The sequence below is a fragment of the Mobula birostris genome, chromosome 4 (genome assembly GCF_030028105.1).
Source record: "Mobula birostris isolate sMobBir1 chromosome 4, sMobBir1.hap1, whole genome shotgun sequence".
Taxonomy (NCBI): domain Eukaryota; kingdom Metazoa; phylum Chordata; class Chondrichthyes; order Myliobatiformes; family Myliobatidae; genus Mobula; species Mobula birostris.
Window position 1 is genome coordinate 127,170,684 of NC_092373.1, and position 22,928 is coordinate 127,193,611.

Below are 22,928 nucleotides of genomic sequence, written 5' to 3' on the forward strand. Positions count from 1 at the left end.
TCTAAGTTAACTTCAGATTTCCCAGTGTTTGTAGGTTTCTTTCTCCAAAATCAATCTGATTCAGACCGGTGTCACTGTGCGACTTCAACTGCCAGTCAGTGTATGTTTATGTAGGAAGATTTCTTTACAAATTACAAATCAAATGATGCTGCTTCCAACTTCTGTCAAACTCTTAAGTAAGATAAATCCATTCCTCCGCAGTCCAAGTACAAGGCTTCCAGGAGGAGCACATCATTCAGCCACAAAATGGATTGCCCCTTTAAACTTGTCCATGTTATTTTACAGCTGTATATAATTGATAACTATCAGTATTGCATACTTCAGGTTAAATCATTTTACATTCTAGTCTCAGCTTATCACATGTATATGTGTATGATCACAGACATATGTGCATGATCACAGACATATGTGTATGATCACAGATATATGTATATGACCAGAGATATACATGTATGACCACAGATATTCATGTATGATCACAGATATACATGCATGGCTGCACTTAAAGTGATTAGCTTTTTATTATATCCAATGCTTATTAAAGAAAACATTAATGTGCAAGTGGAAGATAATGCAACACCTCTTCCCAGAAATGCAGACACAAACTGCAGGCACTTAAGTAGCTGGAAGGGTAGAGGGGCAAGTGTCTAAGCTTGTGATGTCACCAAGTCCCATCAAACTGAAGGCCAAAAGAGGTAATGAGGAAAGTCTGTTCCAGGGCCTTCAGTTACTGGAATAACCCAATGCTGGAAATCCGGTTTAAATATTGGCAGACACTGCTTTCGTAGCTAAAATTATCAGAGTCAGGCAGGTCATAAAGGCATTGCACTTCACCAAGGAATATGCATAGTTATCATTTATGTATTTCATCATCCGCATTGCCATTGCGGGCTGAGTTTTATAATTAGTGATTAAACGCTAATGGAAACTATTTTAAGAAAAGATGTATTACAAGAAATATGTCCTCACTGCCATGAAAAGCAAGGTTAAAAAGCTTCAGGCAACACACATCAAAGTTGCTGGTAAACTCAGCAGGCCGGGCAGCATCTCTAGGAAGAGGTACAATCGACGTTTCGGGCCGAGACCCTTCGTCAGGACTAACTGAAAGAAGAGCTAGTAAGAGATTTGAAAGTGGGAGGGGGAGGGGGAGATCTGAAATGACAGCAGAAGACAGGAGGGGGAGGGATGGAGCCAAGAGCTGGACAGGTGATTGGCGAAGGGGATATGAGAGGATCATGGGACAGGAGGCCCAGGGAGAAGGAAAAGGGGGAGTGGGGGAAAAACCCAGAGATTGGGCAAGGGGTATAGTGAGAGGGACAGAGGGAGAAAAAGGAGGGAGAAGAAAAGAATGTGTGTATGTTCAATGTTCAAGTCAATGTTTAAGTCGATGTCCGTGCCATCAGGTTGGAGGCTACCCAGACGGAATATGAGGTGTTGTTCCTCCAACCTGAGTGTGGCTTCATCTTTACAGTAGAGGAGGCCATGGATAGACATATCAGAATGGGAATGGGATGTGGAATTAAAATGTGTGGCCACTGGGAGATCCTGCTTTCTCTGGCGGACAGAGCGTAGATGTTCAGCAAAGCGGTCTCCCAGTCTGCGTCGGGTCTCACCAATATATAGAAGGCCACAATGGGAGCACCGGACACAGTATATCACCCCAGCTGACTCACAGGTGAAGTGTTGCCTCACCTGGAAGGACTGTCTGGGTCCCTGAATGGTGGTAAGGGAGGAAGTGTAGGGGTATGTATAGCACTTGTTCCACTTACAGGGATAAGTGCCAGGAGGGAGATTGGTGGGGAGGGATGGGGGGGACGAATCGACAAGGGAGTCACTTACAGAGCAATCCCTGCGGAAAGCAGAGGGGAGGAGGGAAAGGTGTGCTTAGTGGTGGGGTCCCGCTGGAGGTGGCGGAAGTTACGGAGAATAATATGTTGGACCCAGAGGCTGGTGGGGTGGTAGGTGAGGACAAGGGAAACCCTATTTCTAGTGGGGTGGCAGGAGGATGGAGTGAGAGCAGATGTACGTGAAATGGGGGAGATGCGTTTAAGAGCAGAGTTGATGGTGGAGGAAGGGAAGCCCCTTTCTTTAAAAAAGGAGAATATCTCCCTCATCCTGGAATGAAAAGCCTCATCCTGAGAGCAGATGCAGCGGAGATGGAGGAATTGCGAGAAGGGGATGGCATTTTTGCAAGAGACAGGGTGAGAAGAGGAATAGTCCACGTAGCTGTGAGAGTCAGTAGGCTTATAGTAGACATCAGTAGATAAGCTGTCTCCAGAGATAGAGACAGAAAGATCTGGAAAGGGGAGGGAGGTGTCGGAAATAGACTAGGTAAACTTGAGGGCAGGCTGAAAGTTGGAGGCAAAGTTAATGAAGTCAACGAGCTCAGCATGCGTGCAGGAAGCAGCGCCAATGTAACAAAGGAAAAGTGGGGGACAGATACCAGAATAGGTTTGGAACATAGATTGTTCCACAAAGCCAACAAAAAGGCAGGCATAGCTAGTACCCATACGGGTGCCCATAGCTACACCTTTAGTTTGGAGGAGGTGGGAGGAGCCAAAGGAGGAATTATTAAGAGTAATGAAAGTGGTGTCATTTACATTTTAAATGTCACCACATGGGTGAAGTCTTGTGGCAGGACAGCTCTGTGGCAAGATGTTTCTTATTCACCGCAGAGTACTATCCAATCCCCTTATCACTTCAATGTATTTTGATCTAGATCCATGTTGATAAGCAACTTTTAAATAAACTAAAATTTCCATGGAGATTCTTCTGATTATCATTAACTTCAGGTGTACTAAATTAATGGAAAAAATGCAGGACGTTTCCAGGAGAGAGTAATTATTACTGTATGCAGAGCTAGTGACAGGTAATACTTCAAACAAAAAAGAATTACAAACAGCACAACAAAAATTCATCACATTCCCGCCGTGTCTCTTGTTTCATGATGCATACCTGGAGATTGGTTTATTTCAGGCTCATGGTTGCTTTGCTTCCCATTAATTTCCTCTGGAGCGTTGAGGGTTGGTGCTGAATCTTTCTTGTGGTTGGTCTTGTCTTCATTCACCTTCTCCACTTTGTTGTTTTCTTTGTCTATAACGATAGATTTGAAAAGAAATTGAGGTAAGGACCTGATGCTTTGGCTCTTGGGCTCTCTAGTTTGCTGTTTCTTGCCAAAGAAGGACTTGTGCAGCAGCAAAGAGCTGATTAGTCAGTGTACTGAAGGAGGTTGCCTGGAAACTTGTGGGACCATTTACTGGTAAAAACACAGTGGGATTGAAAGCCGAGGATGGATTAAACAAATTAGACAATTGCAATTATTTCTTGGTCCTAGAGTGAGACACTACCCGGTGCTTGGACAATCTAAACACTGGCCCAGATAGACTGGAAAGCCCAAGGGTTGGGCTGATTCCACTTGCTCCCCCGTGATGCTCATTCCTCTATGCAGTGATGAGGCAGTGAACTGATCCAGCAGCTGTTGTCTCTGCGAGTCTCGCAGTGTTTCGCCCTGCTAACATGATGAACTGAGATCGAGGCTTGGGCCTACTTCTGGCCACTCCAGGGAGCAGATCCTATGATTCGACCTGATTCAGAACACTTTTGTTTGCTTCTATTGTTTGCATGGTGTGCATGTGTGCGTGCATGTTACCTCTTTCTCTGCAGAGTGTTTATGGCTTTTCTATTTTTTAACTGGGTCATTTGGGTTTCTTGCTTTGTGGTTCCCTGTAAGCAGACAAATATCAAGGTGTATAATTTATACATTCTTTGATAATAAATGTACTTTGAATTGAAATTGAATGATTTTCCCCCCCTTGCAGGAGGAGAGAGCAGAGAATGCTAAGGAGAGGCAAATAATCAGAGGTGGTCTTCCAGCCATCTCTCAACTAACAGTTGCAACGCTGGAGATAGATGCTGAACGCCAACAAAACTCTGCTGTAGTTGATGATCATTTGGAACCCACTGACAGAATCAAACACATGGCATACATAAATCATTCATATTTATCAGATGTCAGGAATATATAAAATATAACCACATGGATACTAGCTACTAACACCTTTATGTTTTGTTAGCTTTATTTCACATCTTAGCCTTCAATGTGGTCTTCAAGTACCCCACAAGAGGTGGGCCAGGACGATGAGTCACCTCCTCAGTGAAGTCACGTATCCTGAGAGAGTGTGTTCACTGATACATGGAAACCCTTTGCTGGTTCAGAAGTTAACACTTCTGACAGACCACTTAGGTGCTTGGCATTAGACAAAATATCAGAGGAGCAGCTGATGAAGACGGAGTCATTTGTGGAAAGTCTATGTTAGACTACATGAAGCTCCAGCTTCACTTAATTGGTTACAGATACTGCAGCTTCAAGACGGTCTAAAACAAGTTACAAGCAGAGAGGCAGCAAAAACAAAAATTAAGGTACTGGTAGGTGTCTCCTCCGGGTCTCACTGAGAAAACAGAAAGCTTTATCACAAGCATAAAGCACATAGTATTGTAGATCTTTGTAATAATGTCCTTGTCCGTGGGAGAAAAAACAAAGGCCACCTGCATGGATCATTAAAAGAGTTTGCATGGCTTAAGTGCCAATTTAAATAGTGTAATACCTTGAAGATGACAGCAAGAGTTATTGTGATCGTATCGTCTGACTTGTTCTAAAGTCAGATTAAGATATAATATGCAAAATGTGTTCACTCTGTGTGCACTCACACATACATTCACGTCTTGTTTTTACTTGATGTTTGCATAATTTGAACAATGCCATTTAATTATCAGTGATGAGGATAAAAGAAGATTATTCAAGGTGGTATTTTTTGCCTGTCCTGAGATTTTGGGGGATTATCTTCTCTGGAGCTGTGGAGCTGTATGATTTACAAAGACTGAGTTGGATTTTGCTGGTGCAGCTTTTGTGCTTGAATTGTACAAGATTACTGCAGATGGTACGTTGGACCCCTCATGAGTCTGATCAAATAGGGAAAAAAAGGAACATTTTTCACTAAAAAATGACATCAGGATCAGAATTGGCTTTAGTATCACCAACACATGTCATGAAGTTTGTTGTTATGCAGCAATGTACATTGCAATACATAATAATAAAAACTATGAATTTCAGTAAATATATATATATATAGGATCAAATGCTTTCCCGGCATATATGGTAAATAAACTCCTCTTGGGCTTCCAGCCGAGTACAGATACTGATTATAACCGACGTCTCGATGACAAACTCTGCCATCTTCATCAGAGATGATGTGCTTGGGCATGTCTAGTTCAGTGGTAGTTACACCCATGTAGCTTATGCCTCCTAATTGGTTAGTCCTCATCCAATCAGGAGGGACGGAGTGCGGGGGTATAAATACCGCCAGACTGGACATGCCTACGTGTCAGACCTGATCAAGATGGTAGTTTGTCATTGAATTGTTGGAAGCCCAAAAAAGAGTGTATAGAAGTTAAATTAATATACGATTGTTAAGTTAAATAAGTAGTGCAAAAAAATCTGTGATGTAGTGTTCATGGGTTCAATATCCATTCAGAATCCTGATGGCAGAGGGGAAGGAGCTGTTCCTGAATCATTAGGTGTGTACCTTCAGGCTCCTGCACCTCATCCCTGATAGTAACAATGAGGAGAGGGCATGTCCTGGGTGATGGGGGTCCTTAACGATGGGTACCGCCTTTTTGAGGCAACACTCCTTGAAGATGTCCTGGATGCTAGTGCCCGTGATGGAGCTGACTGAGTTCATAACTTTCTACAGCTTCTTTTGATTCTGTGCAGTAGCCCCACCCTACCTGACAGTGATACAGTCAGTTAGAATGCTCTCCACGGTACATCTGTAGAAATTTGCAAGTGTCTTTGCTGACGTACCAAATCTCCCCAAACTCCCAATGAAGAGTAGATAAATCCTTATCTGACTTACATGTAGGTGCTAAGACAAATGATGGCAGAAGAATATCACCTTAGTGCAACAGTGCAAGCTTAACAGACAGCACAATCATCAGCGCCCAGCCTATGATTTTTGATTATTCGCTTGGAACAATTCGAGAAGAGAGCACCCTGTCATGTGGTACAGGTACAAATGACTTCAGTTTTAACATATCTCCTGGCCAACCTCACTGGCATCTGCCGATACTCTAATATTGATGTCAGATTCCACTCATGTTCTATCCTTCTGTCCTTGTTGATGAAGGGAAAGAATAATCAGAATGTTGATTAATCTGTGCAGACCCCCTTGCTCTTGAGTACAGTGCTCTTTACAATTCTTTCCAAATGGCTTCACATTCTGCTTGCTTGATTTTGCCGGGGCTTCATTCTGCTTTAATGCCAACTGTTTATGAGTGTCTCTTGTTCTGCAGTAAAGGTAGGCTAGCCTGCCCAGAAATCCAGTGTTCCCTACTTCAACACAAATTGATTCTTCCCTGTATCTTGAAAATGAAAGAGCTGGGCCCTATTTTGATAACTTTCTGGGTCGTTGCTGTGATGGAATGGGGCCTAAATTGCTATTTTTCTCGTAATTTAACTTTTAATGCTTGCTTATATGTTTGTATAATCATCTGCTTGTCCATAAAAGTTCAGTGGATCATCAATCACTTGTAGTATATCTGGTTCTGTACTTCTGTAGATTCTTTGTCTAAGATGTCACGGCAATGAAAATCAAGACAGTCTTTATTGTCTCACAGGCTGTTCTTATGAGAGAAGATTCCCTTACCTGTTCATCTTGAACCAGCTTTCAGTCCAGGAGGCAGGTTAGTAGTTTGTATGAGTTAATTACAGTCAGAGATGGTTACCTGCTGCTCTGTTACTTGCTCAGAATACTTTCCTGTTATTTCTTTATTATGAACATCTAATAAAATGTCTGGAACAAGATTTGTGGCTCATTCTTGACATCTGAAGAACCTTCTGGACAATATCGTTTTCAGGTCCAGCAGCTGGGAAGTGGTGCTTGACTGCTGTCTCCATTGCTTGTTTCTGTGGTGCAATTCTATGACTCCGATAACAAATGCTTGCTGGGAATTCACTGCTTTCTCACTGAGCAGTCTCCTCTTACTACATGATTGTACCAGCAGGCTCCTGATTAAAAGGGGATAACTCCACTCACTTGCCCCATCATTGAGATGTTTCCCACACCCAATGATCTCACTTGAAGGACTCTTTATCTCATTATCTCAAGTTCACATCCTTTAAACACTTATTGTACTTGAAGTCTGCAGCCGTTTTACCTCGGTGCTGATGCTGGCTGTTCAACTTGTACTGCTGCACAGAGGTGGACCACTGCTGTCACTAACATTGTGATGGAACTATGAATATTTAACCAAATTCTAATATCCACTAAAGACCTCTCAGCCATTGAGCACATCTAAATGAAATGCTGTTGTAGGAAAGCCGTACCCATTTTCAGAGATCCCCACCACCCAGGCCATGCTCTCTTCTTGCTGCTGCCATCAGGTAGAAGGTACAAGAGCCTCAGGACTCACACCACCAGGTTCAAGAACACTTACTACCCCCCAACCATCAGACTCTTGAATAAAAGGGGATAACTACACTCACTTGCCCCGTTTGATTGGACAGCGGCGCAGACGCAGTAGAAGCGATCCTGTGCAGGACCGGAGCAGAGCTTGAAAAAGCAGACAGATTTCAGCGGGAGTCTTTCCACAGTGACACAGACTCAGTAGAAACGTTCCCACACAGGTCCGGAGCAGATGTTGGAAGTGCCGCCAGCGTTCAGCGGGAGAGTTTGATTGGACAGTGGTGCAGACACAATAGAAGTGTTCCCACACGGGTCCAGAGTGGAGATTGAAAAAGACAGTCTCCCTAAAAGAGAGGTACCGTCTAGCGGAACAGTCATCATGGGAGTGGGTTGAGTCAGAGAGGTAAGGTTTCAGCGAGAACAGACAGAGGCGACATAAGTAGGCAAGTTTAATTCTTAGTTCTTTTTCTTAGTTAACCCTTGAAAGAATAGGGGGCATGTCAGCAAGGCCAGTGTTCTGTTCTGGGTGTCAGATGTGGAATTTCCAGGAGACTTCCAGCCTCCCCAGTGGCCACATCTGTACCAAGTGCATTGAGATGCAGCTCTTTAGAGACCATGTTAGGGAAGACACTAGTAGTGTGCCAGAGGTCTGTGAGTGTCAGGGAGCAGGAGTGAGTACCACTGCTATCACAAATGAAAAAGTGACATGCAAACTGAAAGGTCTTAAGGTGGATAAGTCACCTGGACCAGATGGACTACATTTCAGAGTCCTGAGAGAGGTTGCTGAAGAGATAGAAGGTGCATAAGCTCTGATCTTTCAAGAATGATTTGATTCTGGTGTGGTTCCGGAGGACAGGAAGATAGCAAATGTCACTTCACTCTTTAAGAAGTGAGGAAGACAAAAGAAAGGAAATTATAGCCCATTCTGATATGTCCATCCATGGCCTCCTCTGTTGTCAAGATGAAGCCACACGCAGGTTAGAGGAACAACACCGTCTGGGTAGCCTCCAACCTGATGGCATGAACATTACCTTCTCTAACTTCCATTAATGCCCCTTCTCCCCTTCTTACCCATCCCTTATTTATTTATTATTTTTTATTTTTTCCCCTCTCTTTATCTCATACTGCAGAAACTATCTGATGTTATTTCTCATACTCTGGAAATAAATCTCTGAAAAGAGACGGCAAATTCATGTTATTACAGAGAATATACCTGCTGTTAGTTCGAAGCCTCCTGGTAGAATTGGGCAACTCAAGGGGATGTTAGCATCTTCAGCAGTTTTTTGGGAGAGATCAAAGGAATACCTCTGAAAAATAGAAAAAAAAACATACAGTCATACCCATGGTGTTATTGTTATCCAGTACACCACCTACCAAAATAAGACAAGGTCACTGAAGTTTCAGAAAAGTTAGGATGTCCAGATAAATGCTCCCATTGGTGGTAATGTCTAACTGGTTTTGTTTTAATAACTACCAGAATACCCCTGTATTACAAATGTAATTTGTTACAGAGTGCTTAACCTTATCTATTATGAACTAAGTAGTGTTAAGCCATATCCATATATCATTCGCAGTTTAGAACCACCTTGGAAGTTCAGGTATTTCAGATTTGTAATTAGACAATGTGTTATGTTTAAGAATGGAGTGTTTATGTTGGTAATATGAAAATTCACTAAACTGGTGCTTAGAGAATCATAAATGATATCACATTTCCCCTTCTATCCAAACCGGTGCTGCTAAAGAGCTATCCAATAATACACTTGCACAGGAAATCTCTTTTTCCAAGTACGTATCCGACTCTCTTCTGAGATTTAATATTGCATGAGCCGTCAAACCAATTTTAAGCAATATGTTCCACAACATCTTTATGTGAGGAATATTTTTTTTAACCTGACATCTCTGGTTAACAACCATTCATCCCTGCAAACAGTTCTTACTTTTTCTAGGAAAATCCTTCATCATTTTGAGCATCTCTGTCAAACCTTCCCTTAATCTTCTCTGCTCCAAGGAAAACATTACTAATTTCTCTAGTTGCCCCAACTAACCTTTAATTTTTTAATTCCCTGCACCAACTTTGTAAATCTTCTCTAAATGAATTCACTGCTTTTGGTACATTAATGCTACATATGATTTTACATTTAAGTCATCTCTCTAAGCTCTTGACAGTTTTCTTAAGGCGTAATGAAAAAAAATCTGTTGGCAGTGTGACACTTGGAAGTCCAATATTCTATTATTGCTAAGAATAGTTCCTTTACATTTTGTACCGTTAGCATTAGCACAACCAAGGTAACATAGCCTTCTTAAATTTCCCTCTCACTATTAAAGACATGCATTTCTGATTCTATCTTCCACTCTCTATCCTTCTGGTTTTGATACTCCTATCAAAATCAACCAATATCTGTTGCTTAAATTTCAGTTGCCATACACTTGTCACATATGATAATATGCTTATGTCTGCATGAAGCCTATTGTTATTCATTCCACCATTTGCCACGATCTGTGTTTTATTTTAGCTGAAAGCTCTGATAATGTATACAATTCAAGAGCAGGGTATTCAACATGGACCTCAGCGGAAGAATACTATAATCTTCGCTCCAATCGGAAAAGCATACTTCCACCATTACTGTCTGTACACTATCCGTCAGAGAACTTTTGTGTATACAATCACTGGCATGTTAACCCATAAATTTACCATTATTTATAGACAGGGCTTTGTCAAACACTTTCTAAATATTCATAGCAGCATCACCAATTTGTTATACTCTCATGAATCATCTCTTTAACTTGCTAAAAAACTCAACTCATTGGTCAAATGCAAATTAGTTTAGCAAAGCCATGCTTCTAAAATCCTCTTTACCTTGTTTTCTCCTTTTTTTCCCCCCTTATCCACTTTAAATGGAACATGAGAAACATGGGTGCAAGTACTTAAAGGCATTGGACACTTTTAAAGCACATTCACCTCTTTTTCTTTGATGAATATACTTAAATATACACATTTAGCATCTGAGCCATGCCTCCAAAAAGAAATCTTTTTATTGGTTCCTACATGGCCACATCCCTGAATGGATTATATTTGTATTTGTTAGTGGTGACTTTGGGGGACAATATACATATTGGTATGTTATGTGTGTGACCATGTGCATATAATAAATGTCAAATTTGACTCACAGGTTGCATTCTAATCTCAAGTACAATATCTTTATGATGTTGTCTTTCAGATGGAGAACTAGACTAATACTCAGTCCAAAGGGCCAGGAGTGTGAATGTTCTTCAAGGAATTCTAATGACAATCAGCCAATACGTTTAAAGGAGAATCACCTAAAATTTTAGTGATAGCAAATGGATGCATTAGATAGGCCCACCAATGGGTCTAAAATATAATCTCTAGTACTGTTCTCTGAGGAGTTTGAGAAAGCAGCAGCCATGCATTACCAATACAATTCTACAAAACCGTGTCTTAGGTTGAAGACAGCAGTTCTGAGGAGTGTTGATGTAACAGTCAGGAATGATAATACATTGAGGTGGTAGGGTGAGGATTGACATTACGGAGTGTGCACAGGAAAAGGGAAAGATTCTGTTGTAGGGAGCTGGATCTCTGGGAAATGCAACTCCCCATGACATAATGGCAGCTTCATGCCAACACAAGAAAATCTGCAGATGCTGGAAATCCAGACCAACACATACAAAATGCTGGAGGAACTTCAGCAGGCCGAGCAGCATTTATGGAAAAGAGTAAACAGTTAACGTTTCAGGCCGAGATCCTTCATCAGGACTCAAAGTCAAAGACTTTCCCCCAATGTCCATAATCTACAGTTTTACCAGGAAATGGCAAATCCTATCTAAATTGGTCAGCAGGTTACTGTTGGATAAGTGCTTCTTGATAGAACTGTCAGAGACACTTCCATTACCTGATGATGACTGAGAGTGGACTGACCACGCAATGATTAGTTGGACTGGATTTGCTCTGCATTTTGTGAACAATCATTTCTGAACAATTTCCCACCTTGTTGGGAAGTTGCTAGGCTTGAGATTGTATTGGAATGGTTTGGATAGGGAAGCAGACCTTCAGAACAATAGTGGGATGTTGTTTGGTTTCATATTCACACTGAGAATAGTTTTCATATTTTCATGCATTGAGAATGATTTACGGATTGATGTTGTGTTGTGGGTAAGTTGGGTTTACATTGAAGAAGCCATGGAATTGGGAACTGGCATTTAGTGATATGCCCAAACTGCAGCTAACTACTGTGACCACAGTGTGTCGCCTGAGAGCTGAAATAAACGAGAAGAAACTCAAGCAGACATTGAACTGTTTCAAAGTTTCTCTCCCGACTTCACCAACAGAGAAATTTCGTAAACTATTTCCTTGGACAACAAGTCTGATTTGCACTTTGTCTGATTTTCCCTGGACCCCGAATTCATTAAAATGATGCTACACAGGGATCCTGTTCTAGAGAAACACACACAACATGCTGTAGCAACTCAGCAAGTCAGGCCATATCTGTGGAGGGGAATAAACAGCTGGCATTTCAGGCCCTGAGTATTGGTGAGCAGGTTACTGGGGATAAGTGCCCTCTCGAGACACTGTTCTGGATGTGGGTGACTCTGCCGTGTTTTATAACCCTGACGACAAATGCTGGATGATAATGCAGCTAGTGAACAGTTCATTTCATTTCACAACATGTTTGATGAGGCCAAAGCACAGTTTATCATGATACAAGGCAGTCTATTCATACCTCTCTATAGTCTAAACCTTAAGAGCATTCGCACAATAGATTATGAAAAAGCTCAAAGATTCACTCTTCACATTCCAGTTTAGATAATTTTGTCTTTTTAACAATACCCGTAATAATTTTCGTCTGGATTTTAATGACGTGCCTTCAATGATCTTATTGATCTCTGAAGCACGGGTTTCTCTTTGACCTATAGCTGTGATAGCATCAAGAAATGTGAGTGGCCAATTATATTCAAGTATTTTCCCGGGCCACAGAGATGGCTATCTTAAAGCTAGAAGATGAAATCTGATTCTGTGCTCTGCACTTTGGGAGGTATATCTTTCTGAGGGGCAGAAAAGACTTATTCAAATAATTCCAAAGTAAGGGAACTTGTTACATGGATAGATATGAGAAACAGTTTCTCTTTTTTTATCTTAGTGTAAAGCAAGTTGAGCCGAAATTTGGTAAGTGTGTTCAGAAACAATAATGTTCTAGACTTCTCTAGGAAAGAAACATTTTGCCTTGAGAGAATCAGCATTAAAATTCAAAGCGGGTGTCTGTGATCTGGAATGCTTTTTGTTAATCTAAGGGTTGACGATAATTTGCTCCCATTCTAGTTCTGCAGGTGCTGAGATGGCTGATGAAGTCAGTGTGGGATCTTTAGATGATGACATGTGTTCCTTAATGATACAGGAAGGTTTGGGAGATGGAATACTTATCCAGAATTTTCACAGAGCTTCTGCGTGCCACAGACAAATGCATTTGAAATTCCCAAAACCTTCCCAAGAGATGTATCTCCACTTTTAGCGGTCATGGACCAGAAGTTCCCAGGAGTCCCTTCAGATGTTGTATATTTTCAGGGACTCTTACGAGAACATCTTTGAAGCATTTTCTCTCCCCTCCTGGAAATCTCAGCCAACAGTGTTCAAGGTAGAATTTCTGCTTCAACAATCTGGCATCAGATGTCCAGACAATCTGGCCCAGATTCAGCGCTGGTTGAGTATGCTCACAGCCTCTATTCTATAGCCATAGCCTTGAAAAAGGACACTGCCACTGATGGCTTTATCCTACCCTTAGATTTAGATGGCTTTGGAGAAATACCACCAACATCGTCTCAGCAATGAGTTGAGGTGCCTACTGTAGTATGTGGCTATCTTTAAAGCATGCAAGAAGACAGGGTCACCTTTTCTTGGTAGCTGATAAGCCAGGTATCAGGTTTACAGGCTTGGTCTCTAAATCTCCTACAACAGTCGGTTGCAGGCTGCACTGGCTATGTCAGGAAACGGTCAGTGTTGTCCTTGATACTGTCTGAAACTACATGCCTATAAGGCTGTTGTCAACAAGTTTCATTGTTCCTGTACCTCACCTCATTTATGCAAATGACTTAACTGATGAATGTCTTTACCATGAGGTGGCTGCCGAGATACGGAAAATGGTCCAGGTTTTTTAGCAAACAATGCCGCAGCGTTTCAATGCTGCACAATGACAGAGGGTATCTGTTTTCAAAATATTTAGTGTGAAACCCAACCTTTCATAACATTGATGGCATGTAGTTCAGCCTTTGATATTCACACACAGTAACTAAATTTTATCTGAGTTCTCTAAACTGCTGACTGAGATTTGAATGATCTTGGGTCAGGAGTGAAGATGAAGAAGATTCCTTCCATGCTGTGGATTAACTCCAATCAGTGGCAAACTCATTGGTGGTTCAGTACAACACCGAAGAAAGGGAGATTATTGGTGTCATGACCTAGCATGATTTGACCTGACTGCGCTGGGAACGGCTTTGCAGTTCACATAGCTAGAATGCTATTATTTGGCAGATGTAATTTGGTTAGCAACTTCAGGGACTACTCAAATTTACATGGATTCTTCATTTTTTTAAATTTGTTGTTGAAAGAGATAACAGTCTTTGAGGTCAATACAGGTGACAGAGTGGTTTGTATTGCTCCTATGTGAGGTGACATGAGTGCACCGCCTGAAAGATTAGCAGATGCAGATTCCACTGTGGGGGAAGTATGTGAAGGAAAATAAAACTGAGGAATGTAAAGAAAGAGCTGGGGACCTGGATTGACTAGATTGCTATTACAAAAGGACAGTGGAACCTCTATGGACTGAAAGAGTCTCATTCTGTTCCATCTTTACACCTGAACTACAAGGGGGCCAATATCCTTTCAGGGAGGTTTGTTAGTGTTATTGGGGAGGGTTTAAACTAGATTTGCAGGGGGATGGGAACCAGAGTGCCAGAGCAGATAGTGGAGCAGGGGTGAAAATAAATGATGTTAAAAGTTCATGCAAAGTCACAAATAGAAGTGTTGTGTGGTGGTAATAAAGTTCTGAGGTGTGTCTTTTTCAATGCAAGGAGTATGGTGGGGAAGGCTGACGAGCTGAGGGCGTGGATTGACACGTGGAATTATGACATTATAGCCATTAGTGAAACTTGGCTGCAAGAGGGGCAGGACTGGCAGCTTAATGTTCCAGGGTTCTGATGTTTCAGACGTGATAGAGGCAGAGGGATGAAGGGTGGGGGGGGGGGGCTGGCATTGCTAATCAGGGAAAATGTTACAGCAGTGCTCAGGCAGGACAGATTAGAGGGCTTGTCTACTGGGGCCATATGGGTGGAACTGAGAAACAGGAAAGATATGACCACATTAATGGGGTTGTATTATAGACCACCCAATAGTCAGCAAAAATTGGAGGAGCAAATCTGCAGAGAGGTAGCAGACAACTGCAGGAAACATAAAGTAGTGATAGTTGGGGATTTTAATTTTCCACATATTGATTGGGATTCCCATACTGTTAAGGGTCTAGATGGTTTAGAGTTTGTAAAATGTGTTCAGGAAAGTTTTCTAAATCAATATATAGAGTACCAACTAGAGAGGATGCAATATTAGATCTCCTATTAGGAAACGAGTTAGGACAGGTGATAAGGACAAGTATGTGTTGGGGAACACTTTGGTTCCAGTGATCATAACACCATTAGTTTCAACTTGATCATGGATAAAGATAGATCTGGTCCTTGGATTGAGGTTCTAAACTGGAAAAAGGCCAAATTTTAAGAAATGAGAAAGGATCTAAAAAGCATGGATTGAGACAGGTTGTTCTCTGGCAAGGATGTGATTGGTAAGTGGGAGGCCTCCAAAGGAGAAATTTTGAGAGTGCAGAGTTTGTATGTTCCTGTCAGGATTAAAAGCAAAGTGAATAAGAATAAGGAACCTTGGTTCTCAAGGGATATTGGAACCCTGATAAAGAAGAAGAGAGAGATGTATGACATGTATAGGAAACAGGGAGCAAATAAGGTGCTTGAGGAGTATAAAAAGTGCAAAAAAAAAACTTAAGAAAGAAATCAGGAGGGCTAAAAGAAGAGATGAGGTTGCCTTGGCAGTCAAGGTGAAGGATAAGTCAAAGAGCTTCTACAGGTATATTAAGAGCAAAAGGACAGTAAGGGATAAAATTGATCCTCTTGAAGATCAGAGTGGTCGGCTATGTATGGAACCAAAAGAAATGGGGGAGATCTTAAATGGGTTTTTTTAGCGTCTGTATTTACTAAGGAAACTGGCATGAAGTCAATGGAAATAAGGCAAACAAGTAGTGAGGTCATGGAACCTGTACAGATTGAGGAGGAGGAGGTGCTTGCTATCTTGAGGTAAATCAGAGTAGATAAATCCCCAGGACCTGACAGGGTATTCCCACGGACCTTGAAGGAGACTAGTGTTGAAATTGCAGGGGCCCTGGCAGATATATTTAAAATGTCGGTATCTAGGGGTGAGGTGCCAGAGGATTGGAGGATAGCTCATGTTGTTCCATTATTTTAAAAAAGCTCTAAAATTAATCCAGGAAATTATAGGTCGGTAAATTTGACGTTGGTAGTAGGTAAATTACTGAAAGGAGTACTGTGAGATAGGATCTACAAGTATTTGGATAGACAGGGACTTATTAGGGAGAGTCAACTTGGCTTTGTGCGTGGTAGGTCATGTTGAACAAATCTATTGGAGTTTTTCGAGGAGGTTACCAGGAAAGTGGATGAAAGGAAGGCAGTGGATATTGTCTACATGGACTCCAGTGAGGCCTTTCACAAGGTCCCGCATGGAAAGTTAGTTAGGAAGATTCGGTTGCTAGGTATACATAGAGAGGTAGTAAATTGGATTAGACATTGGCTGAATGGGAGAAGCCAGAGAGTGGTAGTAGAGAATTGCTTCTCAGAGTGGAGGCCTGTGACTAGTGGTGTGCCACAGGGATCAGTGCTGGGTCCATTGTTATTCGTCATCTATATCAATGACCTGGATGATAATGTGGTAAATTGGATCGGAAAATTTGCTGATGATACAAAGATTGGAGATGTAGTGGACAGTGAGGAAGGTTTTGAAAGCTTGCAGAGGGATTTGGACCAGCTGGAAAAATGGGCTGAAAAATGGCAGATGGAGTTTAATACAGACAAGTGTAAGGTATTGCACTTTGGAAGGACAAACCAAGGTAGAACATACAGGGTTAATGGTAAGGCACTGAGGAGTGCAGTAGAACAGAGGGATCTGGGAATACAGATACAAAATTCCCTAAAAGTGGCGTCACAGGTAGATAGGGTCGTAAAGAGAGCTTTTGGTACATTGGCCTTTATTAATCAAAGTATTGAGTATAAGAGCTGGAATGTTGTGGTGAGGTTGTATAAGGCATTGTTGAGGCCAAATTTGGAGTATTGTGTACAGTTTTGGTCACCAAATTACAGGAAGGATATAAATAAGGTTGAAAGAGTGCAGAGAAGGTTTACAAGGATGTTGCCGGGACTTGAGAAACTGAGTTACAGAGAAAGGTTGAATAGGTTAGGACTTTATTCCCTGGAGCGTAGAAGAATGAGGGGAGATTTGATAGAGGTATATAAAATTATGATGGGTATAGATAGAGTGAATGCAAGCAGGCTTTTTCCACTGAGGCTAGGGGAGAAAAAAACCCAGAGGACATGGGTTTAGGGTGAGGGGGAAAAGTTTAAAGGGAACATTAGTGGAGGCTTCTTCACACAGAGAGTGGTGGGAGTGTGGAATGAGCTGCCAGATGAGGTGGTAAATGTGGGCTCACTTTTAACATTTAAGAAAAACTTGGACAGATACATGGATGAAAGATGAATGGAAGGATATGGTCCAGGTGCAGGTCAGTGGGTCTAGGCAGAAAAATGGTTTGGCACAGCCAAGAAGGGCCAAAAGGCCTGTTTCTGTGATGTAATGTTCTAGGGTATGGTTCTACCTTTCTTTAAATAATTTAAAAATTCCCGATGTTGCGATAGCACCACTGATTTCTGAAGCCATAGTGGGCTGCAGACACCATCCTACTCTGTGAAGGGCATGGAGGGACAGGAAACCCCTGACAGTCGCTTCTGGATTGCTGCACATGACAGCATGAGTTTGCCTTCCAGATGTTGCTGGCTGCTTCGAGGTGTAATGACAACAACCAGTGGCAGATTTCTTTGGCAAAATTCAGGCCATTGTTTTTCACCAGCATGATTGTTTTTATTTGAAAAATGTCTACCTTTTTTGTGAGGAGACCTGTTCTTTATCAAGGTGGTAGCACTGAGTAATGCAAATGCAGAAAACGGATAACTAACTGTGTGAAATTTCCATCACATCCTGCTCTTCTTTGAGTTACAGCTCATCGTTTTGAGTTTTGAAGTTAACGTACTGTAATGACAATAATAAATCTATTCTCACACCCACTGCTGAGAATGGATTAGCCACAGGATGGTTTTAATTTCCTGGTTTGTGTTGATATAGTTAATCTCTCATGAGCAGAGGTATCAATACCTGGGTGGTTGGAATGGGGTTTTTATCGCAGCTTCCAATCTTCCCCATTGACCTTTACTACCTTTGCTGAAAGTATAAGTGGGTGAGGACCCAACTGACCTCAGCTCATCTTACTAGTAGCTAACCAGCCAACAAACATTCACTGTAAAGACATGGGCATGAAACAATGCACAGGAACAAGGTGTTATATATTTACCTGGTTATCCTCCCACTATTCTCAGCTGACTCAAACAAATAACAAATGCAGTACAGTCGATATGACATGCTAACAATGCTTACAAGCATCTTACTGAACGAGGTGTTTGAACACAAAGCCAATTTTCTGGCTCAGAGCTAGTAAGCAGAGGATGGTGCTGAAGGGTGTCTCTCATTATGGGCGAGAGGTGTGTCACAGGCTGTGTCGAAACCCTAGTTATTCATTATTTATATAAAGGATTTGGATGCAAATGCACAATGTTTGATCAGTAAATTGGTGGATAACACAAAATTAGGAGATGTTGGTGGTGGTGAAGAAGGTTATTGTAGATTACAGGGGAAATCTCGATCAGTTAAGAAAGTGGGCTGAGAAATGGCAGATGACTTCAGTACAAGTAAATGTGACGTGTTGCATTTTGGAAAGTCAAACCAGCATAGGACTTATGCTAGCAACGAGAGAGTGTAATGCAACAGGTAGACATAGGAGTACAAGTGCATAGTTCAATGAAAGTGGCGTCGTAGGGTGGTAAAAAGGTATTTAGCATGCTGGCCTTCAGTCAGGACTTTGAACATTGGAGTTAAGATATCATGTTGCTGTTATACCTGTATAAGCCATTGGTTAAAACACACGGAGTACTATGTTTAGTTTTGGTCTTTCATAGCAGACCTTATTATAACAAAGTTGTGGTTAAAGTGGAAAGAGTTCAGAAAAGATTTACAAGGACGTTGACAAGACGAGAGGGCTTGGGTTATAGGGAGAGGTTGGTCAGGTTAAGTCCATATTTCTTGGAATGTAAGAGAATGAAGGGCGACTTTATAGAAATATTTAAAATAATGGGAGGCAGAGATAGGTTGGATGGTAAGTTTTTTCCCCATGATAGAGGAGACTAAAGTTAGGGGCATAGATTTAGGGGTGGGGAAGAAGGTTGAAAAGGAGACTGAGGGGGGCAACATTTTCATGCAGAGGGTGGTGAGTATATGGAATGAGCTGCTGGAGGAAGTGATTGGGGCAGATGCAGGTTGGGCCAAAGAGTCTGTATTCATGCTGTATTGCTCTACGACTCTATAACACAAAAGAATTTGTTATTTAAATCGCAAATTTACTTACTCGTTTCCTTCTGTACAGGAAATAGCTCAGCAGGCAAATTATGGAAATAATCAGGGTAATGAGCACTACTAAAATTAGCATGGTATCCTCTGAAACAAAAGAAAAACAAAGTTATTAATGATATATCAGAAATAATGGACACAAAACCTGAAAGTTGAATTGATCTCAGTTCAGCACAGAGCAACAATCTTAATCACAAATTTTTAAAAAAGGATGGTTGTTGTGGACATTTGGGACCTTGACACAGAGGAGAGTATGAATCAGAGACTGAACATTATGCAGATCGTTGGAGTAAGCCCCAAGAAGCTTGTTTTCATGGTTAGTAGTATCAAGTACAACTCTGGTTAAAGCACAGTAAAGGTGACTGAGATGTTCTCAGGAATCACAAATGCAACAGCATAAATCAAAATAAGTATTTGAAAGTGAGAAGGACAAGTAGAATTTCCTCAGCTTCACACTGGGGAGCTGATTCTGGGATCCTTCACCAAGGCAAAGCTGGTGCCTGATCTGAAACTTAATTTCAATGGAAGTTGCAGATTTGGAAGTGAAATGTAAGATTACTTTCTTTTCGTACAATTATTTCACTTGAGATTTATATTCATTCATTAACGCTATTATTCTGGCCGGTGGTGTAGTGGCATCAGTACCGGACTTCAGGGCGAGTTGTCCCAAGTTCAAATCCATCTGTGCTGGGTGGAACAGCTAAACGCTAAAGAAATGGCAAGGTTGCCTCCCAATGTGCCACAAGGCATGGAGAGGAATCGATGTTATTACATAGTTCAGTTAATTTTAGTTCTTTTAACTTAAAAAAAGATTGTTTTAATTATTAACTTTATTTTAATTGGTATTGAGTATCGCTGGGGAAAAAATAGTTTAAAGTCTATTAAACAGCTATGACAACCTTTGCAGGAGGAAGAACGCCACTCACAGCTTTTCATGCAGTCAAGGCTTTGACCTTGGGGGATGGGACTTCTCACTATCCCACTAGTGACTCTACTCATGTCACTAGGATCTAGGCCAACTTGGACCTGCCAGGTGAGAAGTCAGCATTCAGATCAGGTGACATATTGGAGTGGGGATAAATGCTTGATAACATCTCCAGGCAATAGTGTGGGCCAACCTGTTTTAAAGGTTTCCCTTCTCTACATTTTTTACCTGAGAAAAAGCTTGCCTGTTTAAAACAACTTGAATAAGTCTGTGTTAAAACTGTGGAGAGTGGAATATTGTTCACTTTATTTAATGCTTGATTACTATACACAGTGTAATGGACCAGGAATCTGCAAGTCCAAAGAAGGTAATTCAAAAATTTCAATTACAACTAAGGAGATTTAAAAAAATGGCAATTGACCCAATGTACGATCCTTAAAGCTATTATTTCTTAAGGATGGGTACTATATGTTCACTTCCACTTTAGCATACTTTCATAAAATACATAGGTATAGATCACGCACAATCTAAGGAATTCCTGAAATTATTTCTTCCTCTTTCACTCCCATTTGACTAAGAGTGCCCTCTGGTGGAAGAGTGTAGGGGTTTCTGCATGTTCTTCACAGAAGGATTTGTCTGTCTTTTGCCTAAATTTTATTCTGCTTTTATTACGAGAATTTTTTAAAAATCCACAAAACAAATTCACACTTGGCCTCAGAAGATTCATTTCAATAAAGTTTACAAGCAGTAAGATGGCAGGTTATGAACGATGATTCAACGTTTCCACATGAGCAAGTATTTTCCCTGCTTGTGGTTGATTTCTCATCAGCTTAGCATCATTCCAAACAAAATTCTTCTGTTATATTGGTGGGAACCAGTAATACCAATGAGAAGGAAAGGTTATTATATATCGAAATTGTGTGGGTGGACAATGAGCTGGTGAGAAGGCCCTTCATCCTCTGCCAAAGGAGAGGAAGACTAATCTCCTGACCTCTGCTGTATAAGCAAAATCTGTCTCCTCCTAGAGTCCAGGTCCAAGTGTTAAAACTGTTTAATTTATGCTTGTTTTTGTACTTGGTCCATGGCACGGTCAACATTTATTGGTCTACCTGCCTTTCAGAGGGTGATGATACCCTCTGCTGATGATGGAATCCTCACCAGGCTAATGGGTAGAGAGATCTAGAATTTGTACTGGCCAACAATGAAAGAAAAGCAGTATTGTTTGGAGTCTGGACAGTGAGGAATGTGCAGCTGCTAGCATTAAACTGAATCTTCTGTCTTTAGCCCTCCAGATTGTTGAGTTTACAGGCGTAGGAGATCCTGTCGAAGAAGCCTTTGGCTGGAAAGTGCAGTACATATTCAAAATGCTGGTGAACGCAGCAGGCCAGGCAGCATCTATTGGAAGAGGTACAGTTGACGCTTTGGGCCGAGACCCTCCATCAGGACTAACTGAAAGAAGAGCCAGTAAGAGATTTGAAACTGGATGGGTGAGGGGGAGATCCAAAATGATAGAAGAGGACAGGAGGGGGAGGGATGGAGCTAAGAGCTGGAAAGTAGATTAGCAAGAAGATACAAGGCTGGAGAAGGGAGAGGATCATGGGACGGGAGGTCTTGAGAGAAAGAAAGGGGGAGGGGAGCCCAGAGGAAGATGAAAAGCAGACAAGGGGTTATAGTGGGAGGGACTGAGGGAGAAAAAAGAGAGAGAGAAAAAGGGAATAAAAAATAAATAAAGGAGATCCTGCTTTCTCTGGTAGACAGAGCGTAGGTGTTCAGCGAAACAGTCTCCCAGTCTGTGTCGGGTCTCGCCAATATATAGAAGGCCACATCGGGAGCACCGGATGCAGTATATCACACCAGCCGACTCACAGGTGAAGTGTCACCTCACCTGGAAGAACTGTCTGGGGCCCTGAATGGTGGTGAGGGAGGAAGTGTAAGGGCATGTGTAGCACTTGTTCGGCTTACAAGGATAAGTGCCGGGAGGGAGATCGGTGGGAAGGGATGGGGAATGAATGGACAAGGGAGTCGCATAGGGAGCGAAAGAGAAAGCAGAAAGAGGGGGGAGGGGAAGATATGCTTGGTGGTGGGATCCCGGTGGAGGTGGTGGAAGTTATGGAGAATTATATGTTGGAATCAGAGGCTGGTGGAGTGGTAGGTAAGGACAAAGGGAACCCTATCCCTAGTGGGATGGAGGGAGAATGGACTGAGAGCAAATTCCCTCAAAAAATGACCCTCAATCACTTTTAAACTTTCCCTCCCAACCTTAAAAGCATGTCTTGTAGAGTTCAACATTTCTATACTGTTGTAAAGAATCTGACTTTCTATCCTATGAACACGTGTCATGATTTAAAACCTCTATCAGGTGTCTTCAGTTTCCAATATGCTAGGGAGAGCAACCCATGTTTGTCCAAACATGTTCCTTATTGCTCTTACCCTTGAATCCAGGTAAACCTCCTCTGCACACTCTCAGGTTTCCACATCTTTCCTACAATAGAACAAATAGAATTGCACACAATATTCCAAATCCAGTCTAAATGAAGTTTTATTTAGCTACATCTTGACTTCCTTACTCTTATATTCAACAGCCCTACCAGTGAAGGAAAGAAAATATGCTATCTGCCTTCTTCACTACTTTATCCAGTTGCATATCCACCTTCAGTGAACTGTATATCTGGAGCCCAACATCCCTCTGTATCTCAGGGCTGCTAAGGAGTCTACCATTAACTGCATACTTTTT

The 22,928-nt window shown here is 41.7% G+C and overlaps 1 protein-coding gene across 1 annotated transcript in view; it reads right to left on the reverse strand.

The window, feature by feature from the left end:
* LOC140196018 (uncharacterized) overlaps positions 1 to 22,928 on the reverse strand; it is a 119,422-nt gene that overhangs the window by 28,274 nt on the left and 68,220 nt on the right. Inside the window, exons 3-5 of the mRNA XM_072254717.1 lie at positions 19,268 to 19,356; positions 8,674 to 8,767; positions 2,956 to 3,093 (exon numbers count right to left, since the gene is read on the reverse strand). Of these exons, the coding sequence (XP_072110818.1) occupies positions 2,956 to 3,093; positions 8,674 to 8,767; positions 19,268 to 19,356 (321 nt within the window). The remainder of the gene's footprint in view (positions 1 to 2,955; positions 3,094 to 8,673; positions 8,768 to 19,267; positions 19,357 to 22,928) is intronic.